The 24,049-nt window shown below is 44.4% G+C and overlaps 1 protein-coding gene across 5 annotated transcripts in view; it reads right to left on the reverse strand.

Annotated features, from left to right (window-relative positions):
* PIR (pirin) overlaps positions 1-23,703 on the reverse strand; it is a 100,473-nt gene extending 76,770 nt beyond the window's left edge. Inside the window, exons 1-4 of one of the 5 annotated variants that reach the window (XM_005673447.3) lie at positions 22,530-23,703; positions 21,118-21,341; positions 20,596-20,735; positions 5,654-5,746 (exon numbers count right to left, since the gene is read on the reverse strand). In XM_005673447.3, the coding sequence (XP_005673504.1) occupies positions 5,654-5,746; positions 20,596-20,691 (189 nt within the window). In that variant the 5' untranslated portion in view covers positions 20,692-20,735; positions 21,118-21,341; positions 22,530-23,703. Of the gene's footprint in view, positions 1-5,653; positions 5,747-20,595; positions 20,736-21,117; positions 21,342-21,649; positions 21,799-21,973; positions 22,219-22,529 lie in introns of those variants that run through there. The other 4 variants (XM_013985919.1, XM_005673448.3, XM_003134943.3 and 1 more) reach the window with 4 other exon arrangements.

A 24,049-nucleotide genomic window follows, 5' to 3' on the forward strand; every position in this document is an offset into this window, starting at 1 on the left:
GTTAATCCCAGCAGTTCACCTGACGCAGAAGTGACCGACTACACTGGTTTCCCCAGGAACACGCGATTTCGATGCGCACACCCGGAAAGTCCTGAGGCTGAAATGTAAAGGGTGAGTTTGAAAGGCACAAAATCTGCTTCTTCTCCGGGTAGGTGAAAGGTTCATCAGCGGGGTGTGACCTCGCAGGACTGCTTTTGCAGGCAAAAGTCAACTCGGGCAGGGCGTGGATGAGAACGGTCGAGGGGTGCGTGCATTTCTCAGATGGTTGTTTCGGAGCATTTGGAGCTGCCCTAAATAAATCACGCGATCAGGCCTGAGCTGACACCCCTGACTGCAAAAGCCTTCTGCCCTCAGATTTCCCAGGCAGGGAATCTGGCCACCAGCCAGGCCTCCTTCTCCAGGGCTTTCCTTCTTCCTTAACTTTCAGGCAAGTTGTTAACAGAAAAGAGCGAGCTATCATCCCAAGTGAAGGGTTAAGGTTTTAAAAAATGATTAGCCATCGACACAGGAGAATCAGGTTCTGGCTCTTAGCTCAGAGAATTACAGTATTTCTGGTTTGGAGGCTCATGTACACGAGAGCTTCTCAAACTGTGCCATTCACAGCAATCACTCGAGCATGGGGTTGGAATGCGGATTCTGATTCCTGGGTTGAGGTGGAACCTAAGAGTCCAGATGATATCACAGCTGGTTCCCAATCACACTTGAGGTAATGAGAATTTTGTAGACTAATATTCTCCACATTAATCTGATCATGTATTCCTATTAGTTTAAAAAAAATGTGAGCATGGACTTAAAAACGTAATTTATTTAAACTTTATATCCACGTGTTAGTCCAGCATAATTCCACTTTTAAAAATACAAATGTAAGCTCTATTATTTTACTCCAGCACAGCACTGACTCATCTCACACACAGCCTATTTTGAAGACCACTGATCTGAGAACTCACCCATTATGTTAACATTCAGTGCCTGCTTGTATTTCTCCAGACATTAAAAAAAAAATCTCTTTAATCCAATTATGAATATGGAGAACAGACTTGTGGCTGCCAAGGGGGAGGGGGAGGGAGTGGGAGGGACTGGGCATCTGGGGTTCATAGATGCAAACTATTGCCTTTGGAGTGGATGAGCAATGAGATCCTGCTGTACAGCACTGGGAACTCTATCTAGTCACTTGTGATGGAGCGTGACGGAGGATAATGTGAGAAAAAGAATGTAGACATGTATGGGTGACTGGGTCACCTTGCTGTACAGTAGAAAATTGACAGAACACTGTAAACCAGCTATAATAGAAAAAAAAATAAAAATCATTAAGTAAAAAAAAAAAGAAAATCTCTTTGATCCAGCAGTCGATTCATCATAAACTGTTGCAAAGTTCTTCCTTCTATTGGTTTGTATCTATGCTTTGTATCCAGAGATTTACATACGAAATAAGCCTAATCCGTCTTAACACTATTTCAACTCTTACCACTGAAAAGGCCCCAATTTCCTGAGTATATAAAAACCATTTATAAAAACATAATACCACCAGCCCGAGAGAACAAAATAGGCCAAGGACATACATATGTGTGGTAAAAAGATGTTTAAAAATGAAAAGACAACCAACTTGCTCAGATGAGAAAAATGAAATTTAAAACCATGGTGAGGTAGTATTTTTCACCAAAAGAGCAAAGATAAAGAAAAGGTGGGTAAAGATATCATGTTGGCAATGCTGAGAGAAAACAGGTACCCTCATACATTGCTGTGGTAAGAATGTCACCTGGTACAATTTCATGACAGATGCTTAATGAAGCCATCAAAGTTTAGTATTTTTTTAAATACTGGAAAAATGCTAATGGCATAATGGTTCTTTGTTGTTGTTGTTGTCTTTTGTCTTTTTAGGGCCGCACCCATGGCATATAGAGGTTCCCAGACTAGGGGCTGAATCAGAGCTACAGCTGCTGGCCTACGCCACAGCCACAGCAACGCCAGATCTGAGCCACATCTGCAACCTACACCACAGATCAGGGCACCACCGGATCCTTAACCCACTGAGCGAGGCCAGGGATCGAACCCACAACCTCATGGTTCCTAGTCCGATTTGTTTCTGCTGTGCCATGACAGGAACTCCTAATTTCCTTTCTAAATTACAATTTATAGATTGTGAGGCACTCAACTTGACTCTGGGAAGGGGTTCAGCTACAGAATTTTGGTATTTGGCTCTTCTAAGAATTTTCCTTAAATCTGTCATTGTTAACCTCAGCCAATCCTTATCATTTGTGGATCTGGTATTCCCACATTCACCTATTCACTCCATTAATTCGTACCCCCCAAATCAGTAGGTGTGGTGCTTGCACCCTCACTCGTGTGCGTGTGCAGAGCAGACCAGTGTGCACACGCTTCCAGCTGAGAGTGAACAAGACGATGCTCTGCCTTCTTGTTTCCGCTCTCATACTGCAAACACGTGTCCTTCTTGAGGTCTAATTAGTAACTGCATTTTGGTGCTTTTCGTTGGTTGGTGCTCTCGCTGTTTTAAATGTCTCCCAGGGATAGTGCCGCAGCGCTGTCCCGTGTTCCTAAGGGGCCAGAAGGCTGTGAGGTGCCTTGTGGATAAAATACGTGTGTTAGAGAAGCTTCAAAGTCTGCAATGCAAAACCAGGTCCACTTCTAGGCTCTCATCACTTCCTCCCTTTAGCATTTTCTACAGGCTGATAAATTTTGAAAATGTTAACTAGTATAAAGAACAGAGTTAGAATCACCTGTTATATTATCTTACTATTCAGAAATAGGTATTGCTATTGTTTTGATATATTTTCTTCCAGAATTTTTTTTTCTGGTGTCAGGCTGTATATGTTTTGTCTTAAAAAACAAAAAAAAAAAAAGGGAGTTCCTGTCGTGGCGCAGCGGAAACGAATCCTACGAGGAACCATGAGGTTGGGGGTTCGATCCCTGGCCTCGCTCAGTGGGTTAAGGATCCCACCTTGCTATGAGCTGTGGTGTAGGTCACAGATTCGGCTCGGATCTGGTGTTGCTCTGGCTGTGGTGTGGGCTGGCAGAAACAGCTCTGATTCAACCCCTAGCCTGGGAACCTCCATATGCCGTGGTACAGCCCTAAAAAGACAAAAAAAAAAAAAAGAAAAGAAAGAAAGGAAATGAAATTTTCTTTCCATAATGGAAAGCAATGTGTTTCATCATTCATTTTAACATATTCATCATCTTTGGCAAAAACCATCTCTTTCTTTTATTCAACTAAACTCAGCCAGGTGTTACCGAGACCCTCCACCTGCAGAACGCGGAGATGGCTGGGATGATCTGAGCCGAAGCAATTTACACTCCTCCTGGGCGTGGGAGGGGAGGTTGAGGCAACTCCTCGTTCTAACACGAGGCAAGAGAGCCACCAGAACAATCTAACGTGTAGGACCCTGGAAAAACCTAATGCCATGGGGGCCGAATGAAGAAGAAAGGGTATCCTCTTAGGACTGCGTCGAAAACGTGGCAGAGAGGGTAATAATTGAAAAGATCACGACAATTAGTGAAATGGTAGCTGAGCTGGGGGATGCGACGGTCAGGATGTCCTGATACCAGAGGCAGAGGAGCACGGGGGGCGGCCGCCCTGTTCCAGGAACCGGGTCAGAATCCAGCATGGGGGCAGGGGAGGTGAAAGGAATGGCTCCCACTGTTGCTGTGAAGCAAGGCACAGTGCCCTCAAAGTGGCAACAAAGAAGAGAACCAGAAGGCAAAAGGCTAAGAAGGAAGGGAAACCGGTCCAACGACCTTGAGCCTTGAGACTGTTTCCAGAAGCTTCTGGGCTTTTTCCATGTCCGTCTTTCACCTCCTTAACTCAGAGAGCATAGTGGAGGCAAGCAGGGGCCAGGCCTCATTCTTCATTCGTCTCCCTCCCTCCGCCCACACTCCCCAACACACAAACACACATCCCCCGACACACAAAAGATCACCTGACACCACGCCCTCAATGTCACCAGACATCAATAAATATTTACGCAGTCAGTAATGGGCTTGACACACACACTAGCCCTGGTCTGTTTCCTAACTTAACAGGCTTTCCTCATGCAGAAGATGATTCCACTCTGTTAGGAACTGTCCCTGCACTGTCCCACAATATACGTGTGTGCGAAGAACGGAAGTCCTTGAAAGTGCCCCAATATTCTATTATACGTTATTTCCTCATCCAACCAAAACTGAAAGCAAGGGTTCAGCAGAACCTCTATAAATGTTATGTTAAATCTATAAACAGGGAGTTCCCGTTGTGGCTCCGTGGTAATAAACTCGACTGGCATCCATGAGGACAGGGGTTGGATCCCTGGCCTCGCTCAGTGGGTTAAGAATCCCCAGTTGCCTTGAGCTGCGGTGTAGATCACAGATGCAGCTTGGATCTGGTGTGGCTGTGGCTGTGGCGTAGACCAGCAGCTGCAGCTCTGATTTCACCCCCAGCCTGGGAACTTGCATATGCTGTGTGGGTGTGGCCCTAAAAAAATCTGTAAACAAAATATGTATGTATAGCCTTGAAATCCTAATTTTTACACTACGTTCTGTTTTGGCCTCTTCATTCTATAATTCTTCAGAATTGAATTGAAATACTAATAGTGTCCTTGGATTGTCTTGAGGGGTTTAAAATATTTCACTGTAAGAGATGAAAACAGCTCTGAAAGTTCTTGAAGAGAAGGAAGTTTTTTGTTTGTTTTGTTTTGGGGTTTGTTTTTTTTTGGTTTTTTTTTTTTTTTTTTTGCTCTTTTTGCCTTTTCTAGGACTACTCCCATCGCATATGGAGGTTCCCAGGCTAGGGGTCGAATCACAGCTGCAGCTGCTGGCCTACACCACAGCCACAGCAACGCCAGATTCTTAACCCACTGAGAGAGGCCAGGGATGCTGCAACCTCATGGTTCCTAGTCGGATTCCTTAACCACTGTGCCACGACGGTAACTCCAAGAAGCAAGTTTTTTTGTTTGTTTTGTTTTTGTTTTTTTGTGGCCACATCTGCAACCCAAGCCACTGCAGTGACAATGCAGATCCTTAACTTGCTGAACCACAAGGGAACTCTCAAGAACCAAATTTTTATATAAAAGTATTTTAATCACATCTTAAATTGTTTCTTCTAAACAAATTATTTTAATTATTTATATACTTTTTTTTTTTTTTTTTGCTTTTTAGTCCCACACCTGCAGCATGTGGAGATCCCAGGCAATGGGTCAAATCAGAGTTACAGCTGCCAGCCTATGCCACAGCCACAGCAACTCCAGATCTGAGCCGTGTTTGTGACCTACACCACAGCTCATGGCAATGCTGGATCACCAACCCACTAAGCGAGGCCAGGGATCGAACCTGCAACCTCATGGTTACTAGTCAGATTCGTTCCCACCACAACAGGAACTCCTAACTATATAAATATTTGAAGAAGCCAATTCTTGCTCTTTATTAACTGCTCAGATAGGAATGTCTCTACTGGCACAAATTCGAGGAAGACTTAAATGAGTAAATATTTAAATCTGAATATATTTCATGTAAAACAGATATTACAATTCTATTAACAGCCAGGAACTTATAAATTAATCTTTGCCTATTATTAGTCATTGCTTCTAAACTTGAATTCTATTGGACAATTTTAAGAACAGAGGTAAACTGCAAAATACATACTGTGCAGTCAAGATGTTTTACTTACTGTTTCAAAGCCTCGGTGTGGGTGATCAGGAAATCCGCCTGGTCTACCACCTTTAAATTCATCAAACAGTAAAAACGGATCCAGGTTTTTTAACTGAAATAAAAATAAAATTCAGCAGATTAGATGTGCTTTTTAAAGCCATGAACAGACATAGCAAATGTCGCTGAAAATGATATGGTTCATGAGGGCAACTTTTTGGCAAAATGCAAGTTGCTTTCAGGCAAGAACTCCTTTCACACACACACACACACACACACACACACACACACACACACGCAGATTCACCAAGTTAAAGAATTAACATTTTACAAGGAGTGTGAAGAGTGGACAAACATTTCATGATCATCTAAGACCGACAGAGTCAAGCACAAACAAGCTACAGTCTATATCTTAAACAGACTGATAATCACAGAGGAGAACAGACTAGGAAATAGATTTTGGTGCCGTGATGATAAACGCTCTAGAGGAAGCGAACACAGAGGAGGGTGGGGCAGGGTCAGGAAAGGTTCTACCAGGGAGGTGTCACTTGAGCTGGGTCTTCAAGCCAACAGAGAAGTTATTTCAGGTAGACAGGAAGGAGGAAAAGTGTTCTCAATAAAAGAGCAGAGAAGCAGCTTGGCAAGCTTGAAGAACTACAAGGAAACTGCTCTATTAGAAAAAAAAAAAAAAAAAGATGCCCTAAGGCAATCCACAGATTCAATGCAATCCCTATCAAATTACCAAGGACATTTTTCATAGGACTCAAACAAAATATTTTACAGTTTGTTTGGAAGCACAAAAGACCCAGAATAGCCAAAGACATCCTGAAAAGGAAAAATGGAGCTGGAGGAATCAGGCTCCTGGACTTCAGACTATACTACAAAACAACAATCATCAAAACCATATGGTACTGGCACAAAGACAGAAATATAGATCAGTGGAACAGGAGAGAAAGCCCAGAATTAAACCCATGCACCTACAGCCAACTCATCTATGACAAAGGAGGCTAGGATATACAATGGAGAAAGGACAGCTTGTTCAATAAGTGCTGCTGGGAAAACTGGACAGCCACATGGAAAAGAATGAAATGAGAACACTCCCTAACACCACACACAAAAATAAACTCCAAATGGATTCAAGACCTAGATATAAGACCAGACACTATAAAACTCTTAGAGGAAAACATAGGCCAAACACTCTCTGACATAAACGACAGCAACATCTTCTCAGATCCACCTCTTAGAGTATTGACGGTAAAAACAAAAACAAATGGGACCTAATCAAACTTCAAAGTTTCTGCACAGCAAAGGAAACCCTAAACAAAATGAAAAGACAACCCACAGAATGGGAGAAAATCTTTGCAAGTGAATCAACTGACAAGGGATTCATCTCCAAAATTTACAAACACCTTCTGCAGCTCCATACCAAAAAAAAAAAAAAAAAAACAAGCAACCCCATCATAAAATGGGCAGAAGATCTAAACAGACAGTTCTCCAAAGAAGACATACGGATGGCCGAGAAACACATGAAAAGATGTTCAACGTCACTCATTATTAGAGAAATGCAAATCAAAACCACGATGAGGTACCACGTTACACCAGCCAGAATGGCCATCATCAAAAAGTCTACAAACAATAAGTGCTGGAGAGGGTGTGGAGAAAAAGGAACCCTGTTACACTGTTGGTGGGACTGTACATTGGTGTAACCACTGTGGAAAACAGTATGGAGATTCCTTAGAAAACTAAAAATCAAACTACCATTTGATTCAGCAATCCCACTCCCGGGCATTTATCTAGAGAAAACCATGACTCGCAAAGACACATGTACGCCGATGTTCATTACAGCACTCTTTTCAATAGCCAAGACATGGAAACAACCTAAATGTCCATCGACAGAGGAGTGGATCAAGAAGATGTGGTACAGAGACACAATGGAATATTACTCAGACATTAAAAGGAAGGAAATACCGGCATTTTTAGCAACAGGGATGGACCTAGAAATGATCATGCTAAGTGAAGTCAGCCAGACAATGAGACACCCCCATCAAATGCTTTCACTGACATGTGGAATCTGAAAAAAGGACAGACTGAACTTCTTTGCAGAACAGATACTGACACACAGACATTGAAAAACTTATGGTCTCCGGAGGAGACAGTTTGGGGGGTGGGGGGATGTGCGTGGGTTATGGGATGGAGATCCTGTGAAATTGGATTGTTATGATCATTATACAACTAGAGATGTGATAAATTCATTTGAGTAATAAAAAAAATAAAAATTAATATAAAAAAAGACGCATGTGGAATTATGATGAGAGATTGGCTGAGCACAGAGGCCAAATCTAAAGAGTGTGGGGGAGTTCCCACTGGCTTAGCAGATTAAGAACCCAACTAGTATCCATGAGGATGTGGATTGGAACCCTGGCCCTGCTCAGTAAGTCAAGGATCTGGCGTTGCTGTGAGCTGTGGTGCAGGTCGCAGATGTGGCTTGGATCTGGCGTTGCTGTGGCTGTGGTGTAGGCCAGCAGCTGCAGCTCTGATTCGACCCCTAGCCTGGGAACCTCCATATGCACGGGTGCAGCCCTAAAAAGAACTAAATAGTTTGGGTTTTAACGTGAAGGTGATAAGTTTTAATAAGAAGTTGAGATGACCAGATTTTGAAAGACCACCCTAGCATCCATGTGGAAGACAGTCTGGAAAAGGGAGAGACAGGGGGCAAAGAGTATTTAGAAGATTTCAACAGTCTAGGCAAGGACAAAGGCCAGGTCTCAGGCAATGGCAGGAGTGACGGAGAATGGAAAAAAGAGCATGAGGTCACTCCCAACCTCCTAGCTATGGACCACAAGACAGAAGCAGCAGCCTTGAAATAGCCATGGTGACTTCATTTCAGGTCACGGTGAGTTTGAGATATGTATGTAAATGATACCTGTATAAATAGAATATGAATATTCAGTGTCCAGTATATTATACAAAAGATGAAGATAAATCTTGAGCCCCAAAGAGTGGCAGAAACAGATCTGGCTGTCATCGGCATATCTTTATGGCTGTCTTGGGTTATTCTTGGCCATTTGTTCTTCGATACAAATTTTAGAAAGTGTAAAAATGTCTCCAAACAAAAATGTTAGACTTTTGATTGGAACTGCTTTGAATCTATGGATCAATTTGGGAAGAAATGACATTTATATAATATTGAATTTTCCTATTCCTCAACATGGTTATCTCCATTTATTTAGGTGTTTTTAAATGTCTTTCAATAGGATTTGTAGTTTTCTTTTCTCCAAAAAGGTTCTGCATATATTAAAACTTTTTTTCTAACATATTTTTTACAGTATTTATAGGTACAGTTTTTATTGAGGTATAACGGACATATAACATTAGTTTCAGATGTACAAGGTAACAATTTGATATTTGTAAACATTGCAAAATGATCATCATACTAAGTCTAGTTACTGTCACTATACAAAGGTATGAAAAAGTTTTTTTTCTTGTGACAAGAACTTTTAAGATTTACTCTTGGGAGTTGCCTGGTAGCCCAGTGGTTATGGGCTCAGTGTTTTCACTGCTGTGGCTTGGGTTACTGCTGTGGCTCAGGTTCAATGCCTGGCCCAAGAATATCTGTGTGCCTCAGGCACAGCACCCCAGCCCCCCCCCCCAAAGATTTACTCTCTTGGCAACTTTGAAATACACACTACAATAATCTAAGTTTCTATGCATTAACGACAAACTATCAGAAAGAGAAATTATACTTGCATCGAAAAGAGTAAAATTCCTAGGAATTAATTAACCAAGGAGGTGAATAACCCATACACTGAAAACTGTAAGACAGTGATGAAAGAAAGTGAAAATGACACAAATAAGGTATTCTGTGCTCATGTCCTGAAAGAATTAATTACTGTTAAAATGTGCATATGACCCAAAGCATTCAACACAACCCCTATGAATATCCCAATAGCATTTTTCACAGAAAGAGAATAATTCTAAAATATATATGGAACCACACAAGACCCCAAACAGAACCAAGCTGAAGGCACCACACTCCCTGATTTTAAACTACACTGCAAAGTGATGGTAACATAAACAGTACTTTTAAATGATGTTTTTGAACACTTTGCTGCTGGGAATTCAAAATGTGAATAGAAAGGCAATTCTGAACACTTCTAAGCTCTTATGAATTTTAATAATTCTTTTGTAGCTTCTTTTGGGTTTTCTTTGTAGACATCTTTTTAGACTGGTGAAGACACCAGTGTCTTCACCAATAAGTTTCTGCCCAGTCGTTCCCAAACACATTTTTTTTCCACTTGCATTAAAGTCACGGCAGGCTTCAGTTTCTCTGGGTTTTGCTGGGCGTGAATGACCTGTACGCGTCTTCTCGTTCTGGATCCCCCGCTGAAATGGTGGCCACTCTCTAAGACATGCTGGCCTCACAGCCACGGGCAGGAGCCAACGGTGCGCGATCACAGTAACACTTCCCATTGGTCAAAGCATGGAACAAGGTCAAGCCCAAAGGCAGAGAGGAAGGCACTTAAACCCTCCCTTTGGGATGCAAGGGCAATGTACCTAAAAGTGAGAGGAAGTGAACATGTGGGAATAATATTCCAACCGACACCTGTGAGCAAATAACTGGTTGTTCCCCTTCCGTTTCAACCCTTATACTTTCTTTTTGCAACCTAGCGCTTCTACAGCAATGTTGAGTGAAAGAGAAGGTAACAGACATCCTTGTCTAGTCCCTAGTGGTACGTACATTACTTTTTTAAATCTTAGAATGATTTTTATTTTTTCCATTACAGTTGGTTTACAAAATTTCTCTAAGCAGGTGAAACTAAGAGGGTTTCATCTACGTTTTCTGTAGATTCCCTTCGTAAAGTCAAGGAATTTCCCTTTTCTTTCTAGTTTACTAAATTTTGAGCATAGACGGATGCTGAATTCTACTGAATGCATTTTCTGCAGTGATAGACATATGCTTGTTCTCTTTTAATCTCTTAACATTGGTTAAGTTACATAAATAGATTTTCTAATATTACACCAAATTTGCTTTCTTCAGACAATCCAAACTTGGTCATGATATATTATCTTTTCTACACGCTGCTGTATTCGGTTGATTAATGCTCCGCTCATGATTTCTGCAAAAATGTTTACAAAGGTAATATAATTAACCCTTCATTTGCTGTCCTTGTCTGGTCTTGATAGGAAGGTAATGTCACTTCATAAAATCATTTGAGGACTCCTGGAGCTTCATCTGTGTATTATTGGAATTATCTGTACCTTAAATACTTGGTTAAATTTGTCTGTAAAATGTGGACCTATTGACTTTGTCATAAAGTTCTAAAATACTGACTCAAGGAGCTCCCTGGTGACCCAGCAGGTTAAGGATCCAGCATTGTCACTGCTATGGCTCTGATTACTGCTGTGGCATCCCTGGCCCGGGAGCTTTGGAATTCCACAGACACAGCAAAAAATTATAATATAATATATAATATATATAATACTGACTCAATGACCCTACTGGCTATGAAACTGTTCAGGTTTCCTATTGCTTCTTTCTTTTTCATTGTTTTTGGACTCTAAGAACGTCTCTAACTTCCTGTCAGCTCTGCTAATTATTTTTTTAGGTTGGTTATTTATTTCTTTGCTTGTTTGTTTCCGGCTATCTACTCTATGATATTGCGAGAAATGAAATTAGCAAACCCTTTGCTTCTATCTCTGGTTTTGACTTCCACTTTCTTTGGAAAAAAACACACATACACACCTGCACACACATATGTATGTATATATATTCATACGACATATACAGCATGCATACAAGCACACAAATTTCAACAAGTCACTGCAAGTTTTTTTAACCTAATCAAGTCTCAATTTCTTCACTGATATCAAGCTGGCCATTTTGTTAACACATCTCAGCCCAGTGTTCACTGGTCCAATATCAAAAAGTCATCAGGAGTTCCCACTGTAGCGCAGCAGAAATGAATCTGACTGGTGTCCATGAGGACCCAGTTCAATCCCTGGCCTCGATCAGTGGGTTAAAGGATCCAGCGTTGCCATGAGCTGTGGTGTAGATCACAGCTGTGGCTTGGATCTGGCGTCGCTGTGGCTGTGGCTGTGGTGTAGGCCGCCAGTTGCAGCCCCGATTCGACCCCTAGCCTGGGAACCTCCACAAGCGACGGGCGTGGCCCTAAAAAGCAAACGAAATAAAACAAAACAAAGTTAACAGAAAACAATCCAAATATTTATTGAATTCTCTCAAAAATGCTAAAGGGGGGGGGGCGGCTTCAACTTAAAGATGTGTTTCATAGACTCACAGACAGAGAAGAGACTTGTGGTTGCCAAGCGGGGGTGGGGGGGAACGGATGGTCGGGGAGTTTGGGGTTGACAGATGCAAACTATTACATTTAGAATGGATAAACGACTAGGTCCTACTGTGTAGCATAGGGAACTATATCCAGCCTCTTGGGATATGATGGAAGACAATATAAGAAAGAGAAGAGAAGAAATATATATACATATATTCTATATAGCAGAAATTGGCACATTGTAAATCAACTACACTTTGATTTAAAAAAAAAAACAAAAAAAAAAAACTAAAGATGTGTTTCAAATCTGCCAGTAGATGTCTCCAATATTTCCATCATCTCTCACCGTAACCTTTCAAATCTCCCACCACCATCTGGAGACGGTGTTTCCCTTTTCTCCTCCTCCCCCTCAGCTTCTGAATTCACTCTTTTCTCTTCCACCAGTGACCCTCCGCCCTTTCTGGCGAAACTCAGATGTTGGGTCCTTTCAATCTCATCCTGTCCCTCCGAACTCCATGTCAGCTCAAGGAAAGCCCAGGAAAGGCACGGGCGTTGGGAGGAGGAGAGGTCAAAAATTCTCCTATCTTCTTGTCTCTTGTTCTTCTCATAGGATAATGCCTAACTTGAAGAGCTGGAACAGTGAGTGGAGGGGACCTGGTCTAGGGCCCAGGGCACTGCAGGTTCTACAGAGATGGGTGGTATCTGTTATTTGGTGCCAGTTCTACAAATCTCTTGAGACACAACTTCCCTGCGTGCAAAGCCAAGGGTTTGGAACCTCAAGCTGGCTTTTCAGTTCTACATTATTGTGGTTCTATGGTTTTAAAAGGTGGGTAAAAGGTGAGATCAAGAGATATGTACTGTCTCTTGGGACCAGAGCGTTTCGTGTGAACAGATACATCCTGCTATTAGGCACATCGTGAAAAGAAGAGGTCTCCTCTTTCCAGTTCTACCCACACCACCACCCACCCAACAATAGTTACTCCATGTCTGCAAAGTCCTGTTTCTGCTATCCGGATGCCATAGTCTAGTGTTCTGGTCACCGATCCATAACTTAAGGACACACACAGGAGGAAAACTGGCACCAGGAAAAGACTACAGAAGCTAGGGGGCTGGTTGAGGCGAAAGCCAGAGGGATCCACTGTTTATCTGGCAAAGGATGGGGCACAGTCTTCCTCCAACAAGCATGTGTTACCCACAGGCTGGGGATCAGTGCACCTCAAAATGGCTTACGTCCTCCAGATGCTCAGCAAGTATTCAAGAACATGTCGGAGACACCTGTCCTCTGTAGACAAGGTCTGATTTATAGAAGAATTCGGATTTTCTAAAAGTTCTTGACCTGGTCCCCAACTCTTCCACATCAGCCTCTTTCTACACATTAAACTCATGCTCTTTCAAAGTTTTTGCATCATGTGAGAATTTCCTTTCCTTCAAACAGTTCCAGATTCTCTAGCTGCACCTCCAGTTGGCAGCTTCCAAGCGATCTCTTTTTGATCTCGAGAAGGCCAGTTGAAACCTGTGGCCGCCCTCATACAGCTCCAGCAGCCTGACATTTTATTTAAATCCAGCAACAATGGAAGCAGCTGCCAGGAAGATCAGTTCCTTGGGGATAAGGCCGATGTTATGCTTTTTCAGGACGCTCCACTGAATCTAGAATAATTCTGAGTACGCAGTACATCCAAGGTGCTCCTCCAACATCCCAGGCGGTACTTGCACTAGGTCCCTAGCCTCGCTCATAGCTAGGTGTGGCCATATGACCGAATCTGGTGAATGAGAGCCACAAAGAAGTTGCTGGGTGGGACTTTTAGGGAAATCTCTTATAAAAGGAGGCTGGACGGCTGGCATGTGTCCTTTTGCCTGTCCCCCCTCCCTCCTTTCTGCACCCAAGGGCAAACGGTGGCGAGGGCTACAACGCGCCTTGGGCCGTAAGGTTGAGACACGGACAATGGACTCAAAAGGATGAACTAAGAGAGACTGAGCCTGCAACTCGGATGTGTGGAGCTTCCAGGTCCACCCTGGACCACTTACTTTTTTGGGTTTTCAAAAGAGAAACACAAATCCTTACATATGTAAACCACTGGTTCTGGAGGATGCTTTCTGTTAAACACAACTGAGCCTGATCCAACTGACAGAAGGGCCACAATGCCTGTGACAGCAGCCCCGAATCAAGAGAGACCCCTCAAAGGTGGACTCTAATACTCAGACTACCCCTGAGCCTACGCAGCTGGGGCCCAAGGGGAACGATCAAGGGGTAGAAGGAAACTTCCAGCCCACAGCAGACCGAGGTCTAAATATGGCCTTGAGTGGACTTGAGCTGTGACTCTGCTCCTCCACCTTGACTCAATGTCTAGAGACGATGATAACGCAAAGTGTCATCCACAGCGGCTGTTACCACCCAGGACCAAGGCTGTCTGGTGACATTAAGAAACTCCTCGGAGTTCCCGTCGTGGCGCAGTGGTTAACGAATCCAACTAGGAACCATGAGGTTGCGGGTTCGATCCCTGGCCTCGCTCAGTGGGTTAAGGATCTGGCATTGCTGTGAGCTGGGGTGTAGGTTGCAGACACAGGTTGGATCCCAAGTGGCTGCGGCTGTGGTATAGACTGGCAGCTACAGCTCCCATTAGACCCCTAGCCTGGGAACCTCCATATGCCACGGGGGTGGCCCTAAAAAAAGACAAAAAAAAAAACTCCTCAGGTGATGATTAGCATTTTTGAACAATAAAGTATTTTTTAAATGAAGGCATATAATTGTTCTCTTAGACACAATGCTATTGCAGACTTAAGAGCTGACAGTATAGTATAAACATACATTTTATGTGCACCAAGAAACCAAAATTTTCCATGTGACCCGCTTTACTGCGACACTTTACTGCGGCGGTCTGGAACGGAAGGCATGACACCTCAGAGGTGGGACTGCCTAAGGGCCGTCGAAGGAAAATCACATCACCGAGGCCTGCCTGGTGGAAGGGGGCGTGGGGTGCGGAGGCAAATGCAGGTGGGCGGTGGGTTTCCCTCCCGCCGGGAGCACAGAGGAACTCCCGGCCAACCCCAGGCTCCAAGGTCACTGCAATTCCCACCTGGCTGCCGCACACACACCCGATGGTAGCAGAAGGTGCCAGTGAGAGCACTGCGAGTTCCGCCACCTCCCCCTTAATAGTCACAGGGAACGTGTCACCTAGGGCCACTAAAACTCAACATGGGTGTAAATTCTACACTAAAATAGCTCTGGGCTCCAGGATTTTTATGAGATTTTATTTTCCGCAGACAGAGCCTTGGTGCAAATGGTCTGAAAAGTAACTGCCTTTAAGTTAAAGTGATGCTTTGCTTCTTCTGCTGATGGGAACGTTGGGGTCCGTCTTTCTGGCAAGTTGGCAGCGTGCTAACAAATGTGCTAACAATCTCAATGGTCAAAAGCAGGGCCGGCAGCATCACCGAGTCTACAAATAAATTCTGGAGAGGGGAGTTCCCATCCTGGCATGGCGGAAATGCATCTGACTTGGAACCATGAGGTTGCAGGTTCGATCCCTGGCCTCGCTCTGTGGGTTAAGGATCCGGCGTCACCGTGAGCTGTGGTGTAGGTCGCAGACATGGCTTGGATCCTGTGTTGCTGTGGCTGTGGTGTAGGCCGGCACCTGTAGCTCCCATTTGACTGCTAGCCTGGGAACCTCCATGTGCTGCGGGTGCGGCCCTAAAAAGCCAAATAAATAAATAAATTCATTCTGGAGAAGGCAAGGAGAAAAGGGAAGCCTCCTACACTGTTGGAGGGAATGTAAATTGGTGCAGCCACTATGAAAACAATATGGAGGTCCCTAAAAAAAAAAAAAAACCTAAAAATAGAGTTGTTGTCATATGATCCAGAAATCCCACTCGCAGGCAAAACCTCTAGTTTGAAAAAATACATGCACCTCAACGTTCACAGAAACACTATGTACAATAACCAAGACACGGAAGCAATCTGAATGTCCATCGACAGGTGAATGGACAAAGGAGATGTGGTACATACATAAGACGGACTATTAGCCAAAAAAGAGAAGGAAACAGTGCCATTGGCAACAACCTGAATGGACTAGAGACTCATACTAAGTGAAGTAAGTCAAACGGAGAGAGACAGTATCAGACAATATCACTTATATATGGCATCTAAAATATGATACGAACGAACTTATTTACAAAACAAAACCAGTTAACAGGCACAGGAAAACAAACTTAGGGTTACCAAAGGGGAACATGGGATAGGCGTAAGTTAGAAATTTGGGCTCAACAGATAAACGGCACTATATATAAAATAAACAACAAGGACCTACTGCATAGCCCAGGAAACTATATTCCATGCCTTGTAATAACCTATAATGGAAAGGAGCTGAAAAAGAGCATTCGGGTAATATATACATGAAACTAATACAACGTTATAAATCAACTATACCAAAAATTTTTAAAGTAGGGTAAAGTAAGAGAATACAATGGAATATATCATAACTATTTAAATGGTGTTTCTGGAGAATTTGTAACAACATGAGAAGTGCTTAGGCTGCCATATTAAACGAAAGACACCAAATTATTTATTCTGTACAACTAAAATATGTAACTATAGAGAAACAAGAGGAAACACCCTCTGAATTAACTGTGATTAAACCAGGGTGTCGGCATTAGGAATGATTTCTATCCATTTATTTTTCTTCACGGTAGAGAGGCACACCTGGGACATGGGAGACCCTTTGCATTAGCAGAATGTGGAGGTCTTTATTTTTCTATTTTATTGGAATAGAGTTGACTGACAAGGCTGCATTCGTTTCAGGTGTACAGCAACGCGAACCCGTCATACACACACGCGGAGGTTTAAAACACAGGTGTTCGGCCAGGGATTCTTAACCAGGTACCATGGAGAGAACTCAGGGCCACTGTAAATGTGGCTGGGAAAAAAACCCCACATCTTTACTTTCACTAACTTCTAACTAGAAATTTCTTTTCTTCTGAATTTGTTTTGCAGTAAAACAAACCTAACATAAAATTTTCCACCTGATCGTTCTTTTGGTAATTAATGTCAGGTGGTGAAGAAGCACTTCTCTGAAGCGCAATATTCCTTAATTTCAAGGCAGTTTGTCATCCATGCCTTTGTTTAAATGTAATTAAATTTTATTCTAAAGAAGTGTAGCATTATACTGTGGTAACTATCTTTCTAAAAATAATTTGTATTTATTTACCTGTTCATTATTTGTCATTTAGACAGCTGTTTTTTCAGACAGATGTGCCTAAAATAATAGCTTCTAAATGTTGACAATGATTATTTCTGAGTGGGAAAATATTTAAAATATTTTCTTTGTGTGCTTTTGAATTGTCTGATTTTTAATAGTGCTTTTACAATACTTCACTCATTATATACAAAATCATCCTAAAATCACTTATGGAATAAAGTAAATGATATTTGATTAATAAATATCACAATCAAAATCACAATGGTCAAAGACATTTAAAAATATACTTATAGGAGTTCCTGTCATGACTCGGTGGTAATGAACCTGACTAGTGTCCACGAAGACATGAGTTCAATCCCTGGCCCCACTCAGTGGATTAAGGATCCGGTGTTGCCATGAGCTGTGGTGCAGGTTGCAGACACAGCTTGGATCTGGCATTGCTGCGGCTGTGGTGTAGTCCCATTCGATCCCTAGCCTGGGACTTCCATATGCCGCGGGTGGAGCCCTAAAAAGAAAAAACAAAACAAAACTATGTTTATTTAAATATATTTATAAATAATACTCTACTAGCCAAAGGATAAAAGACAAAAACACAAGATGAAATGTCATTGACCATTACATTAAAAATAAATAGTGCAGATTCTCTAGGGATCAAAAAAAAAAAAAGGAAATTTAAATTAAAATCAGCCTTTTAAAAAAATTTTTTTTTAATTTTTAAAATTTTCTTTTTAAATTTAAAATTTTTTTTAAAATTTACCATCTGAACCATTTTTAAGTACAACGGCATCTAGGACATTCACACTGGTGTGCGACAGACACCACTCACCAGCCCCAGACTGAAATGTGACATTTCCGCAAACTACGAATGTAGTCAGAGAACCGCAGTAAATGACCAGGACCTGTGCCTGTGTCACCAATAGAAATCAAAGCTCTATTCAGGTCACATTACAGCTGTTGCAGGCACGCCGAACTACTGCTCATGCCCCTGCAGCTTTGAAATGAGGGAGGGGACGAAGTGCCACCCAATCTCCTAATTTAATGTCACGGGAGTTATTATTTAAGGTACTAAATCGTGAATTTGTTTTGTAATATTTTGCTAACCGTCTTTCGATGGGAAGGTTTTCCTTTGTATGCAAACCTATGTATTTTATGTATTTAAAAAACATTCTCAGGAGGAATTGATAGGTTTCAGCGGACCACCAAAGGGGTTCACAAGACCAAAACAATCAGGAGCCTCTCGGTGGACGTGTTTCTGACGGATGGAGTTAATTAACGTATTAGCGACCCTCCACGTGCAATCGTGGGCTTACGGACAGGTGTTCAAACTCTTCTGTTGGTGACGTGGCCTTGTGGAAAATGATACCACCTCCACCTGCAGCTTCCCAACAGCCATTGTGCTGTGAGCCCTTAGAATGATGCTGTTGGCGTGTATCCCTCTGGAAAACAGTGTTTGACGGCCCTCAAAAGACATTCTCTGATGAACAGGAAGCTCATGTAGGAAGTGTGAGAACACCAGAGCAGATTTTAAGAAGAGGAACAAACCAATCTCACTTTCCAAAAGCATCCATTTCCCTAATACACTTCTTCCTTTATCCAAAAATATTTTGGGGGTGAGTTCCCGTCGTGGTTCAGTGGTAATGAACGAGACTAGTATCCATGAGGATGCGGGTTCCATCCCCGGCCTCCCTCAGTGGGTTAAGCATTTGGCCTTGCCATGAGCTGCAGCATAGGTCACAGAAGCGGCTTGGATCCCACGTTGCTGTGGCTGTGGTGTAGGCTGGCAGCTGCAGCTCCAACTCGACCCCTTGCCGGGGAACTTCCATAGGCCACAGGGGCATCCCTTAAAAAAAGAGCCAAAAAAATTTGGGGGGGAACATGCCCAACATCACTAATCAAAGACATGCAAATCCAAACCACAATGAGCTATCATCTCACACCTGTTAGGCTGGCTATTCTCAAAATGACAAGAAATAACAAGTGTTGGAGAGAATGTGGAGTAAAGGGGACCCGTGTGTCCTGCTGGTGGGAATGCAAACCAGTGCAGCCACTATGGAAAACAGGAGGGAGGTTCCTCAAAAAATTAAATGTAGAACTGGCATATGATCCAGCAAGTCCACTTCTGGGTACGTATCCAAAGAAAATGAAACCACTCACTTGAAAAAATATACGCACCCCCATGTTAACTGCAGCATCATCTCCAACGATCAAGACATGGAAGCAACCTAAGTGTCCACTGACAGATGAGTGAATAAAGAAAATGTGGCATATATACATATAAATGTGTGTGTGATGGAATATTATTCAACGATAAAAAAGACTGAAATCTTGCTGTTTGTAGCAACACGTATGGACCTTGAGGGTATTACGCTGAGGGAAAGAAGTCAGAGAGAGAAAGACGAATCCTGTATGATCTCACTTAAATGTGGAATCTAAAAACAGAAAAACAAGCTCGTGGATACAGAGAACAAACAGATTGTTGACAGATGCGGAGGGGGGATGAGCGCAATGGATAAAGGTAGTCAAACAGTAGAAACTCTCAGTTCTAAAATAAATGGGAATGGGATGTAGAGTGTGGTGACTGTAGTTAATACTTGCTGCATATTCAAAAGCTGCTAACAGAGTAGATCTTAAAAGTTCTCGTCACAAGAAAAACAATTCTCTGTGTATGGTGACAGATGTCAACTAGACTTGCGATCATTTTGTAATATAAACAAACACCAAGTCAGTGTTGCACGCCTGAACCTAATGTTGATTATACCTCAATAAGCAGAATTCTGTTTCTGGAATCTGGCATGGTGCTGGGCACCGTATTCCTTGGACTATAACCACCATTTGATTATCTTTCTGTGCATATAAGATTTTCCTGTCTGCAACACCATGTCGCCCATGATTTCCAAATACAAGTGCTTTCTAATGTTGAAAGGCCTCTATCTGACCTATGATCACCTTCTCTGAGAGAAGCCCCCACCTTCCCCCCACGAGAGGTCCAGAGCTGGGTCTCAGCAGCTTCTCTAAGAACTTGCATCCCTGGCAATGGCTGACCGGCCAAAGGGAGAGTCCTGACCCAAGCCAACAGGATTCTCTCTCATGGGAATTTGGAATTGGGCCCGAGTTTCTCCCTAGTGCTCTGACCGGTGGGCATGTAAATCTGGGGGTGTCAGGTGGGAGTGGCTGGTGACATGCATGCTGAGGCTGACAGATGAACCCAGGAGGGGTCGTGGGTGTGCGAGGGGCGGGGGGGGCTGGGGGGGAGGGCACAGACGTTTCAGCTGCACCTTCTGCTCAGAACTGCTGAATCCCTGTTGCAGAAAGCCTTGGGGCTGGGGCTGGTTCAAGGGGGACCCCAACTGCTAAGTCTAGAGCAGCCCCTCTGGCCTCCGGCCGCAGGGCAGCTCCTGATCACCTCATGCCCTCTCTTCCCAAGCTTCCCCTCAGTGTCCCACAGTCCCTTCCCCAAACCAGCAGGCAACAGCTGCCCAACAGCCTACCTCAGGTCGGCCGATGCTTCTGCGGACCCGGGCTCCGACCCCTTCCGCCTGCTCCCGGCTGAGCACCGAGAGCATAACCACCTTGGAGGCCGCCATGTGCACGGCTGAACAGAAAGTGGTGGGAGGCTGAGCTGTAGAGGCTGGAGGGCAGGGGGAGGGACAACCAACCAGAGATGTCATCCAAAAATGTAAGAAAAACACTTTAAGACACATTTTTCAAAAACAGAGACATTATCAAGGAGGGGCCACCCAAGGATTATAAAACACAGGCGATTAAATTCACACCTGCTCCAAATGCTCAAAGCTGCAATTTATTAATCACTACCCGGCACAAGACCTGGGCTAGGCGCTTTAAAACAATCAAGATGGGGAACACACTGGAGCACTAACTAGGTTCCCAGCGTGTTATTTTGCAATAGCAGCTCTGTCGCTGCCCATGAGGAGGGTTGTACCATAAACTCCAAGAGATTAGTGTGGCGACACAAGGCACGTGGGAAAAAAGCAAGAGCCTGTGACTCTCACCTGAACATGACAAAGATCTTGGTACTGAAAGGGATCTTGGCGGGTCATCAAATTCAAAGACCCATCTACCCCTGAAGTTCAGGCCCAAGTGAAATGGGAAGACATCTGAGCATTCTCATGAAGTCCCCTTGGAGAGCACAGGAAGCTCATGGAGGAGGTGTCTGTACTTCAGGACCCATCGAGACCCTGACTTCAAAAGTACTTCCTCTTCGTGGGTCTAAAGTCTGCTCAACAACAACAACAACAAATCACAAAACGAGTATCCCCTTTCCACTTCAAATGTGTGCAGACAGAACCTCCATCTCTAAAGCTGTTCTCCAAATGATATATAATCCATTCCTTGAAGGCATGTTTGAAATATTCCCACTCAAACCAAGAGAGATGCTTTTTTAGCAAGAAGCCTACACTTGGGAGCCACACAGCCTGGGTCTGCATCCCACGTTCACCACACACCAGCTGTGTGACCTGAAGCCAATGGCTAAGCCTCTCTGTGCCTCACTTTTTCCACCTGTGAAACAGGAAGACTGCCTACCTCGAAGGACTGCAGTCAGTGCACGGAGAATGGGAGCTGCGGCCACTCACTCTACTCCAGCCCACGCCCTCCAGCCAGCCAAGGCTCACTCGGAAGTGCCCCCCGCCCCCGGGGGGCGTGCAAGCAATCAGTACTTACTGGGTGCTGGCCTGTGGGGCACCAGAAATGAGCTCAATATTCCAAGCCCCACAGAACTCTCATCCCCTACCCACGGGCATCTACAAAGTAGTTTCCGTCCCCCGCCTCCCATGTGAACTATTTCTGGGTCTTTCCAGACTCGTACAACTCATTTTTATGCACGTGAAGCACTAAGGAGATACTTACCAGAACGCGAGGCTCTGCAGAAAGAAATGTCGTCTGCAAAGAGCCAAACGGGCAGAGGGCTATTTAAGCATCGCCGGTCGGCTCCCTAGGAGACTCCCCCGAGAGTCCGAAGCGGGCGGGGAGGGCGGCGTCCTGCCAACGGACCGCCTGCGCCGGCCTGGCCCGCCCGGCCCCGCGGGCGCCACCCGGGTCCTCCCTCCGGTCCCGGCGGCCGCGGGGGCGCGGCGAGGGCGGGCTCGCGGGGCGCCGCGCAGCTGCCTCACGGTGACTCAGCGCTTCGCCGCCGGCGGCCGCAGAGAGGCGAGAGCCTGTGGCTCTCGGGGGCCCGGGGCAGGGGCCACCCGCGTTGATTGACAGGCCGCCGCCGCGCCGATCCCTTCGCTCCGCCCCCCGCCGCTCCCTCGCCCCCCGCCGGCTCGGCTGCCCTGCCGCCCCGCGCCCTTCCGGCCCCCGCGGCGAGCGGCGTGCGGGGGCCCCGGGTGGGGTGGGTAGGACGGGCAGGCGTTCCGTTCAGGGCCAAGGGCCCAGCTCGACCTACTAGGAAATGTGTCTTTACCTGGAGTCCGCCGGGTAAGCAGCCCACGGAGCTTGGTTACAAGGGTTCCAATGCGCCCTCCACCACTTCCAGCTGCGTGACCTAGGGCAGGTGGCTTGGCCTCTCTGGGCCCCGGGTTCCTCCACTGTAAAATGGAGATGGCGATGATAATTCAATACAACCTGGTGGGGGCTGTGGTGAGAATTAAATGAGCTTGGCAGGTCCTGAGCGGTACACGATGGCTAGTTGCCCGCTGTTGGCCCCTTACAAAGGGGCGGGAGTTTAGAGAGTTTTCCCAGGGGCGCGTGGGGGGTGCAGAAGCCACTGCGCGGTTTCTGTTCTGTAAACACCCGAAAGCTCATTGCCTGGTTTTGAAAAAGGACCGAAAGTGCCTCCTCTAAAACAGGAGTCGGTAAAGGGCCAGATAGTAAACACCGCTTTGCAGGTGTTCTCTGTGGAGGCTGCTCCAGGGGCCTGGGCAGCAACCAAAGAGCCAGAGGCAACCTGTAAGTAAACGGGCGCAGCTGTTTCAGTACAACTTTCACTATGGTTACTGCAATTTGAATTTCACGTAACTTTTGCTTGTCATGAAGTGTTATTCTTCTTTTGATTTTTTTTTTTTTTTTAAGTTCAAGCACTTAAAAGCCTCAAAACCATTTTTGGCTCACAGGCACTACAAATTAGGTAGTGGGCCAGACTAACCCCTGCTCTGAGAGAACAGTTAGTAGAGGAATAAGGACTCCATTCCTTCTATGTGGGGCTCAAATCCCCCCTTTCCGCTTTACTTAAATGAGTCAAAGCTAAACGAGATAACACACATGAAATTGGTGCAACCGCTATGGAAAAGTATGGAGCATCCTCAAAAAACTACAAATAGAATTATCATTTGATCCAGCAATCCCACTCCTGCGCATCTATCCAGAGCAAACCATGCCTAGAAAAGACACATGTACCGGTGTGTTCACTGCAGCACTATATACAATACCCATGACATGGAAGCAACCTAAATGTCCATCGGCGGAGAAGTGGATAAAAAGATGTGGTCCATATATACAATGGAATACTAGTCAGCCATTAAAAGGAATGAACTAATGGCATTTGCAGCAACATGGATGGACCTAGAAAGTATCATGTGAAGCGCAGTCAGTCAGACAGTGGGACACAAAGTCACATGCCATCACCTATATGTGGAATCTAGAAAGGATACAATGCGCTCACTTGCAGAACAGAAACTGACTCCCAGGCTTTGAAAAACTTAGGGTTACCAAAGGAGACAGGTTGTGGAGGGAGGGATGGGCTAGGGGTTTGGGATGGAAATGTTGTAAAATTAGGTTGTGATGATAGCTGTACAACTATAAGTAAAATTCATTGAATTAAAAAAAGAAAAAAGAAAGCTGCCATGAATACAAAAAGTGCAATGAAATAATATTGCTATTTATCATCATTATACTTAGCTCTGCAGCTGTCTCCAAACAAAACAGAACCAAGGGCGCTCTGTCTGACAGGTTTTGGTTTTTAGTAAATGCTTCTGGAGTTCCCAC

The sequence above is a fragment of the Sus scrofa genome, chromosome X, assembly GCF_000003025.6.
Source record: "Sus scrofa isolate TJ Tabasco breed Duroc chromosome X, Sscrofa11.1, whole genome shotgun sequence".
Taxonomy (NCBI): Eukaryota; Metazoa; Chordata; class Mammalia; order Artiodactyla; family Suidae; genus Sus; species Sus scrofa.